The sequence below is a fragment of the Micropterus dolomieu genome, linkage group LG03, assembly GCF_021292245.1.
Source record: "Micropterus dolomieu isolate WLL.071019.BEF.003 ecotype Adirondacks linkage group LG03, ASM2129224v1, whole genome shotgun sequence".
NCBI classification, from domain to species: Eukaryota; Metazoa; Chordata; class Actinopteri; order Centrarchiformes; family Centrarchidae; genus Micropterus; species Micropterus dolomieu.
This window is the reverse complement of record NC_060152.1, coordinates 16,293,946-16,304,621: the sequence shown is the minus strand read 5'-3', so window position 1 is coordinate 16,304,621 and position 10,676 is coordinate 16,293,946. Positions and strand designations below refer to the sequence as shown.

General features: G+C 40.9%; 2 protein-coding genes across 2 annotated transcripts in view; both read left to right on the top strand.

Moving 5' to 3' along the window:
• Positions 1 to 3,548, top strand: part of LOC123968539 (pyruvate dehydrogenase [acetyl-transferring]-phosphatase 1, mitochondrial-like) — a 6,632-nt gene extending 3,084 nt beyond the window's left edge. Inside the window, exon 5 of the mRNA XM_046045373.1 lies at positions 3,508 to 3,548. Coding sequence (XP_045901329.1) covers positions 3,508 to 3,511 — 4 coding nt within the window. The 3' untranslated portion in view covers positions 3,512 to 3,548. The remainder of the gene's footprint in view (positions 1 to 3,507) is intronic.
• On the top strand, positions 530 to 10,350 carry LOC123968538 (pyruvate dehydrogenase [acetyl-transferring]-phosphatase 1, mitochondrial-like). The gene is made up of 9 exons (XM_046045372.1): positions 530 to 655; positions 2,181 to 2,467; positions 2,561 to 2,728; positions 3,296 to 3,507; positions 4,646 to 4,727; positions 6,409 to 6,503; positions 7,194 to 7,362; positions 7,455 to 7,673; positions 8,382 to 10,350. Exons 2-9 carry the CDS (start codon positions 2,225 to 2,227, stop codon positions 8,760 to 8,762), a joined length of 1,569 nt encoding a protein of 522 aa, XP_045901328.1. The 5' UTR covers positions 530 to 655; positions 2,181 to 2,224; the 3' UTR covers positions 8,763 to 10,350.
• Positions 10,351 to 10,676: the final 326 nt, after the last annotated feature.

Below are 10,676 nucleotides of genomic sequence, written 5' to 3'. Positions count from 1 at the left end.
AAAATGTTAAAACCACTTGCCACTAGCTATTTGTTTCTGCAAATATTTAACTCTTTATGGTTTACAGAAATATCTCATATTCCTTTGTGTGATTTGTTTGCACAGCTTAATCATTATTTAGGAATGTTTCTTGTATCTCGAGACTTTTGTGCTGCTAGAAAAGTAATTAGTTTTATTTGATTACTATTGTTAGCTGTTTTCAAAACCATCTTGCTCTTGAATGGGAAATAATAGGACTACAAATTATTTAACAAAATGTGATAATAAGATATTAATGATAGTAAATAAGATGCCCTTCCTTGCTGCAGATTACAGCAAGAGGCTGTCACATTAAAATTAACCTGATTTTAAAAGTCCCTTTTTCGTGCGTGTGGGATGCGCTTTTCGACAAGTCTCATTTGATGGACAACCCTAACCAACGGGCAGGCAACGGGTACTAGCCAATCAGCGGCAGAGTTGTCGTAGAGCTGGTGGGAAAAGCAACAACGCGTGTGGGGTTGGCGTGACGTCATCGCGGCCGTCAGATCACGACCAATCAGCGTTCAGTCTGTGGTGAGGCGCTCTAGAGGCAGCGTCGTTAAATGAGATGGTACAGACTAGAGGGGTCGGTGTTCGGCTATGAACTTCAGTAACTTCTACACATCCACCAATTAAGGTGAGTCTGAATTTTGCTTATTCACACCCTATGACGGTTAAGCGTAGTGTTTTTTTTTTCAGCTGGTCTCGTCTCATGTGAGCAGACATTATCCAGTTTGACAATAGTTGGTGGGTGTAACCCAAACGCCACCATCCACCCGCTATAACCATTAGCATGAAATTGTTTAGCTCTGCCTATCCACTGGAGAGCTAACGTTAACCTTTACATGTTAATATCATATCGTGGTACCATTTGGTAGCCTTACTCGGCTTTGAGACCCAAGGCCCGCTAACTGTTCCGAGGTTAGCTTACTGTTTTGTAGACTTGCTTTACTGCTAGCTAGGTAAGGCTAGTGATGTCAACAAACATGGCAACTTTCTTGCAGACCTCAGAGCTGATTTGGGGCGGCCCCTATATGGTCTGTCTCACTCATACACAGTTTGCGTTTGGGAGAATTTTTGGCCGCCCATCCTACTCCAACACAGCAGAATCAGACTTTAACAAGGACATTTTCACTTAACACGTTTGAGCAGCGTAGATTTTCACCTGAGCTGTCACTGTCCGTGCTGCTGCATCTTTCCCCAGAAGAAGACTGACTAAAAGGAGACTTTACTCTGAGATACACTTAAATTATGCAACGAGGACAGATTAAATGGAGACACGCAGGCAGGTTCCAGTTCAGTAGGTCACGGCCGAACATTTCTCAACTGCTAAATGTCAGGGCTGAGCTTCTTTCCAAAACTATTTTTAGCAGGGCGTGCAGCCCAGCTAGATGTGTGGTTTGAGAACAGTTGCAACTCAAGCCGGTGCATGCTCTGCTGGTGCTTTCTCCTAATACGCACTTTCTTGAGACTTGAAACGTCCTGAAACTTCAGTAACAAAAGTTAGCCGATGTCGTATTCTTGCATAATACTACATAATATATAATATCCCTATGAAGGATATAGTCTGTGATATAACTGTATTGCATTATACAGAGAGGTGTTTTCTAGTTAGCCTACCCTCATTGATATAAATAGGTTGGACAAAATAACGGAAACACCTGTCAGCATAATGCAATACAACTCAACAGCGCCACAATGAAAATAAAGTTGAACATTTGTTACACTTTCCAGAAGTTTAGGTGTCTGCAAAGTTCTCCAGTACAACAGCCAGTTAATCAACAACCTGTTTAAACGATCTGAATTGCTCACAGGGAAAATATGTGAACATTGGGGAGATTTTAAAAAGTATATTTGGCAGTAAATACATATTCATCTAATTAATCTTATGGTTTAAAGTAAATATTACTGGCGAGTTTGTGACGTTCGGTTACTTCGCCACCAAATCCTTACCTGTAGTGGGTGATTTGGACCACGCACTGCCTACCTGTCCAAATGTATAAACTCTTATCACATAATCTCTTAATGTTTGGACATTGTTTGCTTACTGGTGCCTAGAAAGAACATTCTGTTCTCTGTATGTGAATGTGTTTTGTTAAAAGTCAAGTGGTTGCTTTCTGACTGCTGTCCCTCTGAGCTCTGTACATGTGCCTCTTGAACAGGTTTGTAGGCTCTTTGTGTATGTGCCTGCAGTGCATGTTCAGCCATGCCTGTGACATCTCAGCTGCTCAGGGGTTTGCCCCGCACCAAGGTCTTGGCCTCCAGTCTGTTACCATGCCAGCAACACCAGTCCCGGTTAGGGCCCATCACTCACCGACCTGCCTCAAGACGGCCCTCTCAGAGCCCCCAGCACTCAAGAAGTTACCAGACAACCTCAGTGCTCCGCAGCTACATCCTCTCTCCCCCGCAGGTCAACTCTATTCTAAAAGCCAACGAGTACAGCTTCAAGGTTTGTGGGGTCATTCATGCATGCAGAAAACACTTTTCTTCATCTCTGCATTTAAAGTTTTCATCTTTGCATGTTTATATGTTGTGGTTCTAGGTGCCAGAGTTTGATGGGAAAAATGTGTCATCAGTGATGGGTTTTGAGAGTAACCAGCTGCCAGCCAACGCTCCTATAGAAGACCGCCGAAGTGCAGCCACATGCCTGCAGACACGAGGAATGTTGCTGGGTGTGTTTGATGGCCACGCTGGCTGTGCCTGTGCACAGGTAAAGCTGATCATATGCTGCTCATCATGATAATTTAAAGAGGTGGTATTATGTCTTTTTTGTGCATGTACTGGTTTGCAAAGTGGAAAAAGTCCAAAGTCCACCTGAAAATGAGCATAATACCACCTCTTTAATGTTGAATTTTAGTCTTATTTACTCACATACTTGGATGCAGGTTCTCTCAAATTAACAAATGAATAGAGGAAAAAGGATGTTTCTTTCAGTGTCAGTTACTGTTTTTTGGGGTTAATTATGTGCAATTAGTCTGCAAACAATACATTTACATACATTACAATACATCAAACATGTTCAGAAGAGCCTGAAGCATCAATACATAAAGTTTGTAAACATAATCTACCATATAACGAGTTTTGTCATGTTATAAAGAGTATAAACAGCAAGTAGGTCTCTAATGAAAAATGTAAAGAAAATATCTTTGTAGTTAATATATGATCACTTTTAATATAAATAGATGTTCTGTATTAACCTACTAATGATTCAGTATCTCTATCCTGTTGATATTACTTTCTCCTGGGAATGCTTTCCAACTCTCCTCCTCTCTGCCAGGCACTGAGTGAAAGGTTGTTTTACTACATAGCAGTGTCTCTGCTGCCCCACGACACACTGTGTGAGCTCGAGGCAGCGGTGGAGGCCGGCAGAGCCCTCAGTCCCATCCTGCAGTGGCACAAGCACCCCAACGACTATTTCAGCAGGGAGGCTCAGACACTCTACTTCAACAGCCTCCGAACCTACTGGCAAGAGTTAATAGATCTCACCAGGTAAGGACTGGGAAACACAGCTGCACTGTGGCAAACATGCAGGCTTCTTTACTAACTTCAGTGAGACCACTATATTATCTGTGGGTGCCATCATTTAAAGGGTAACTTGTGTTTCAACCTGGACCAACCTTGTTTTTATGTCTGTGTGACTAATTGGTACAACAGTTTTTGAAATTGATCCAATATTGAGTGAGTGGCTGCAGTCAGCAGCGAAACAAGGCTGTAACACTATTCTTGCTGGCAATTGCACCCTGTCAAAGTACGTCCACTAAAGTGCTTGTTGTTGCCGCTGACAGACTCAGCTTGTTATTGTAAGTTCTTACAACATTATGGAAAGGATCTCTATCGAAAAATACCTTTTATTAAACAGTAAGATTATTTTTCTTGAACCAGTCGCTATATTGCTCTAGTTAAAGCCACTCCCTTGACAAAAATAGTCCATCGTTTTGTTTGGGTTATTTTGTTTTGGTGTGTTTAACCCTTTTAAAACACCAAAGTTACACAATAACAAAAAGAAACCAAAGCAAAAAAAGTCACACATTACACAAACTAATCAACCAAGGCATACAATTTTAGCATGTCACTGGCAACAACAAGCACTTTAGTGGACGTACTTTGACGGAGCACATCTGCCCTCAAGGATTACATTGCAGCCTTGTTTCGCTGCTGCCGACTGCAACGCAGTCACTCAATAATGGACCAATTTCAAAAAATGTTGTCCCCATTAGTCACATAAACAAAAACATGGGGAAAATAAGGTCCAGGTTGAAGTATACTAACGTTACTCTCTAGACACTGGCAGATACCAGGACACCGCTGGTCTTAGGTCATCTTTTGTACTGCTTTGACCTATCAAAAATATGTTTATCCTCTTTTTTTTTTACCCCCAAAAAAACAAAAAAATAAGACTGAGGAGAAGATTCTTGAGCTGAACAATCCTGTTTCAAAAAGGTATAAATAGCTGTCCAGTTTCTTTTGCTAGCATTTTAAACTGGACTTCCTGGTTTCTTAATTTCTCTTCACCTTGTAGCAACACGCCCACACCAACACTGGCCCATCTGTTGTTTTGCCAATAGTGCTGTTGTCTGTCTCTGCCGATGACCTCTGTCTTCACATATTGCTTTGTCTCTGTTTTCAGCCCAGGCGAGGTTCCAGACACCCGCGAGGCATTGATAAATGCTTTCAAGAGGCTGGACAGTGACATTTCCCTGGAGGCTCAGGTGGGAGCTGTCTGCTGTCTTAATGTGAAACAATGCTGCTGGTTCTTCTAAAAGCGTCTTGTGTTAATAAGGAATTCAGATGTTCCACCTACATCTGAGTTTCTCTTCAACTTTGCAGAGTAAATCCCTTAACGTGACTTTTTAGGTTGGTGTATGTTTGTAGATTTGGAATTTAATTCTGGGTTTTACTCATAGTGAAACGGGGCCTTGCACAGCTACGCTGTGGAGTAGTCATCAACTCCTAAGTCAAAGTCTGGGTATCTTTCACTCAATTTGCTAGATATTTAGTTAATTTTAAATAACTGAAAAAACTTGAGTTGTTGGCCTACTTTTAACACTAGTTAATTTTAATTTCCATGTAAATTAAGGTCACAAGGCTTAGGGAGCTTTCATGCTTAACCTGTTCAGTGCGTTTTTCCGGTTAGTACAGTTCGTTTAGCCTGATGTACAAACTCAGTTTGAGAGTCTAATAATGCTAAGAAAGCTTTATAATTAGTGATTTCTTCATGAACTCTTTGTGACACATGTGAAGGAACTTCTTGTGAGGTTTCTGGAAACTCAGGATGTCTTACAATGTAATATTTATTGTTATTTATTTATTAAGCTCGACTGAGGGGAAAATGACAACAACAGTACAGAGTGAGGACAATGCCAAAACCAAATCTGAAGGAAACATCCTGATAAGGGATACTTATCCTTCCTAGACCTACTGAGATTCACTAAGTGTCCAAATAAGTTTTTTGCTCTCCCATCTGTACATGTGTAGATTCTATTGGATATTGGTTCAAAACAAGACACAATGCTTAAAGTCACGTTATCTGTCAATCAAATCACATGCAACACTTTCTAAGGGGAGACAAGTCAGTCAGTCTGAAACAAAATGAAGCTAATCTTGACTTTGTGGCCTAGGAGCTCGACCAGAGTTCAGCCTTATCAAGGCAGCTGCGTCAGTCAAGTCAGCCAAACAGACAGTTTAACTTATTGCTTTAAAGAGTCATAGGCTTGAGGGTGACCTTTTGGTTTACCTTAGCTCTGCAAATGACCCTAATGGGACCCACAGGGTCTCCACTGTGTGACTATTACCCTTAAAGAAGAAAGTTCTTCACAACACCGAAAAACATAAATACACCAATCAGAAGCATTAAGTGCTGCATAAACTTGTGTCAGTCACCAGAGTTTGATTTCCCCATCTGGGTCCTGATGATGCAGGATGACAATCGCCAAAACTGCCCTATCAATGAGTTACCTGTTAGTCTGTATAACTTCGTGTTTACCCATCTTGGTTTGTTTGTTTTGTTCTTTTAAAAAGAAAAGAAAAGTTGGCCCACAGCTGTGCACTGTGAAACTATGATTCACACATGTTGCAAAAGATTTCATGGCATACCGTTTCTCTACAATCAGGCACAAATTTATTTTTACTGGCTCTCTGTCGTCGATATTCAAGTTTGAATCAAATTGCAAGTCATTCAGTTTGGTCTGTGCGCAGGACCTGAGGGCAGATTCACACATAAGGATACATATTGAGTATCACTTATGCTTCATGGCAGCAGTACAATAAATGTGAGCGTCCAAATTTAAATCTTTATGGCTTAAGGAGGAGCTCAGGTGTCATTGCCCCTCCGTGTAATTTGAACCATGTGCCATGTCCCATCTGAAGTCTCAGTGTTATTTTGCCATGCAGGTTGGAGACCCGAATGCTTTCCTGCACTACTGGGTCCTGAGAGTGGCCTTTTCTGGAGCAACTGCCTGTGTGGCTCACATCGATGGATCAGACCTGTACGGAGCATAAAAACATACACACACATACACATATTACTTTCAGGGTTACATAACTGGATCTTTAAGATTCGGAATGTATGTGTCACATACGAAGGAATATGACTCACGATTGTACATTGCTCACAATGTGCTTTATTACAATGATAAAATCAGACACAGACTTCAGTGTAGAGAACACAAATATACACACAATAAACAAAAATAATATAGACAGATTGACAAATAGTGCAGTGAGCAGATTGCAAACGATGCAGGAGTAAAATTATTATGTACATGTCGGAGGTGGATGTGATATACAGGTGCACATACACATGCATACATGTACACAGTGCGATGGAGCATAGTGCAAAGGATGCTGGTGTAAATAAGTGTTAGGTGCAGGTGCTATGTACTTGAGGTAAGTGGGTTTGGTATACAGGATATACTATATGGCAATTTGAACAGCATGACCAGCACTAAAATAGAGAATGATTAATAAATAATAATTGGTAAACAGGTGGCTGATTAGAGACAGAGTTACTGGGTTGTTGCACAGAAGTTGCTCCTGACACTGTGAGGCAGAAATCGATCTTCAGAGTGATGGCTTGTGGGAAGAAACTGTTGGTTTTTGACAACAGTACAGCGTTCTGTAGCGCCTACCAGAGGGGAGAAGCTTAACCAGACTTGTTTCTCCTCCTGTCCCTAAAGGTATATAGCCAATGCAGGAGATGCTCGGGCAGTGTTGGGGGTCCAGGAGGAGGATGGTTCATTCAGTGCTCACACACTCTCTAATGACCACAGTGCCCAGAATGAGGATGAGGTTGCCCGGATACGTGGTGAACACCCTCCATCAGAGAGGAAGACAGTTATACGACAGGTACTATACCCTCTGATTTGCTCACTGTTGTTGTATTGTTGTTACAGCATTTTAGTAAAACCTCTTCCCTGCTTTTTCATCTTCTTTCTCAGGACCGGTTGCTTGGCCTCCTCATGCCATTCCGAGCATTTGGGGATGTGAAGTTCAAGTGGAGTATTGAACTGCAAAAGCGTGTGTTGGAGTCTGGACCTGATCAGCTCCATGAGAACGAGCAAACCAAGTTTATCCCTCCAAACTACCACACACCCCCTTACCTGACCGCTGAGCCTGAGATCACGTACCACAAACTGCGGCCACAGGATCGCTTCCTGGTAAGAGAAGAGGCGCACTTTTGTCACTTACAAATCCTCTGATTCATAACATATTTTCCAAAAGGATATTTCTAGTCTGGCAGTCAGTCAACATTTTTCACATATATCAAAGTACATACCGCATTAAAAAAGTTTCTCTAAGTCAACTTTGGACGACCTGCACAGCTGTGTGGATCTCATTCAAGAGGCAGAGGCTAGGAGGATTTCTACTGTTCTACAATATGCTAAACTGATAGTAAGACATAGTAAGGCTCTGGCTTCTCACTTTTTTTAATGGGAAACGTTAATTGCATTTCATGCTGGTGTTTGTACCATTTCTCTCATAAGTTTCTTAGAAGATGATCCCTTGTGGATCTCTTTGGTATTAAAAAAGAAAAAGTTGGTTGTTAAAACAAAACTCCAAAAAAAACAGGGGTCTTTCTTTAACTTCCAGGCTTGTGATTGCTTGATGTATCACTGACTTTTTGATTTCTCTGGTTGGTTTGAAATGAGAACTTGATGACCTTTGCAGACAACGATTTGTTTTTTTTTCACAATCCGTTTCCAGTGGCAGGATTTTCCAAAATGGATGAGGTATTTTGTAATGAACCTCATTTACTGATCGAACTTTAGTCATGACAACTTCAGTGAGTATGTGAGTGACTTTGCTTATCTGATGTTACAGTTGTGTGTTTTCAGATTCCAACTCTCCTCTGTTTGTCGCTGCAGGTGATTGGCTCTGACGGCCTCTGGGAGACACTCCACAGACAGGAAGTGGTTCGTATTGTGGGGGAGTATTTAACAGGGGTGCACCAGCGGCAGCCCCTCAAAGTTGGAGGCTACAGGGTCACCCTGGGACAGATGCAGGGGTTGCTGGAAGAGAGAAAGGCGCGCATGTCTTCAACTTTCGAGGATCAGAACTCAGCAACCCACCTGATGCGCCACGCGGTGGGAAACAACGAGTTTGGCACAGTTGACCACGAGAGGCTGTCGAAAATGCTGTCGCTGCCTGAGGAGTTGGCTCGCATGTACCGCGATGACATCACCATTATCATCTCTCAGTTTAACCCTCATGTGATTGGTGCACAGAGACAGGAAGGGCAGTCCTGAGCCACACACTCACATAGTCAGTAACTGAGTACTGTATGCTACACATAAGCACACTCTGTGGACAAACGGGCTGTATCAAAGTTAGATCTTTCCAGCGGTCTGAATGAATTGTTTTAACTCTATTTATGTAAAGAATCTGTACATTTGTATGCAGTACAGAGAAGATCCAGTTCCTTATGAAGCGAGAAGATTTCCGTCTATAAACTGGATTTTAATTCTCTTATGTTATAACATGTTATTTATGCTGCCAACATCCGTTTCATACCCACTTCTCTGTGTGGCTGAAAAGACAAAGTTACAAACTGTTTTTTTGTTTGTTTTTTTGTGCCAAAACACTCAACTTCCTCGTCTATTGAAAGACTCAGCGGGATTGAAATGATAGAAATTCCAAGGAGGGTGAAAGGTTGGTTTACAAGTGAAGAGGTCTTTGTCGATGCACCACTGCACTCGACCTGCTTTTCTTCTGTTGTAAAACCACACTGTCTTTCTCTGCTGTCCGGTTTTGTTATTTGGCTCCCAGGCTTCTGCACTTGTGAGGCTGATGTTACGCCAGAGCACTGTTGCATCTGTTTGTTTTTATTGGTTCATGTATGTCATTGTATATAGAGATATTCTTATTGTTGTCCCAACACATGTTCTGCATTTTCACTGCAGTGTGAGTATTTGGAGGATGATGTTTACTCCAGCACACTGGATTTCAAGTAAAACAGTGACATCATCTGATGTTGATGTAAATACTCTAAATTTGAAGTTGACAGTTGACGCTTAGTGGTTCCTGTCCTGCGTGAGTCCCAAAGTCCATCTCAGCAGTCACAAGATGTTAATAGGGAAGAGAGAGGAAAAATACCTATGTTACACAAAATTGTATATCTTCTTTCAGATTTTTCTCTATTTTTTTTGCTTCTTTAAATAATTAGTGGAGGCTTTCACCTGCAGGCCTTTAAAATCTCACAACAATTTGAATAAACAAATGTCTTCATTGAAAGGGTCACATGTCAAAAAGGTTAGGAACCACTGAGCTAGTGATTGTTTTTAATTAAAATCTAATATGCTGGAGCACAAATATTTACAGACTGCACCACCACCACAGGTAGTGATATGTATCTGTCTTTTTCTGTGACACCATCACTTTTTATTATTGTTATATCATGTTAAGAAGAAGTAATAATGACGGTTAGTGAGCTGCGTTGACTCAACTCACACAGTTGTGACATGTGATTGCAGCTGAGAGGAAAATAAAAGTTTGTAAGTGTTTTGCAAGCTGTGTGGGGTTAAAGGGGGTGTGTGTTAAAAGCCTTTCTGACCGGTCATTAGCAATGTGGGTAACTATTTGTTTAAAGCCCAACCGGCCCGCCCTCCTGATACTCTCCAGTTAAGCACTAATGACTTTTGTCTAACTGTGTGTTCAAGTGAATTTGAGCCCAAATGAATGAGCAGAATGTAAATATGAAAGTAGTTGTTTGAAGATGAAAGATTATTTATTCAGCTTTAGCAGTTATGTTACACATCTTTACGGTTATATGTATAAATTGTACGTTATGTGTTAAGTTTTATATACAGACTGGTTTAATAAAACACTGAATACACACTACTTTGTACTGTTGTTGTGTGTCAGGGTTAGTGGTAAACAAACTGCAAAACCCCAGATTAAGATTTTACATAGAAAACGAGATTTTTAAAAAAAACAACCACGGTGACACATTGTAAAAGACTAACCAACAGTAATTAAAATTTTAGCTTAAGTAATTAGTCAATAAGTAATTTTTTAACCATTTCATAGTTTCAGCTTCTGGAATGTGAGGGTTTGCTGGGTTTTTGTCTTAAATTATAGTAAACTGAATAATGTTTGGTTCTGGAAAAATGTGACAGGCATTTCTTACTAGTTTCTGACGTTTTACCTACCAAACAATTTAT

What these genes read in the sequence shown, in the direction of transcription:
- LOC123968538 (XM_046045372.1), top strand. Translation starts at nt 2,225, where the DNA reads ATGCCTGTGACATCTCAGCTGCTCAGGGGTTTGCCCCGCACCAAGGTC. An exon ending in CCAACGAGTACAGCTTCAAG is followed by an intron (nt 2,468 to 2,560) that starts GTTTGTGGGGTC and finishes TTGTGGTTCTAG; the next exon opens with GTGCCAGAGTTTGATGGGAA. An exon ending in CACATCGATGGATCAGACCT is followed by an intron (nt 6,504 to 7,193) that starts GTACGGAGCATA and finishes CTGTCCCTAAAG; the next exon opens with GTATATAGCCAATGCAGGAG.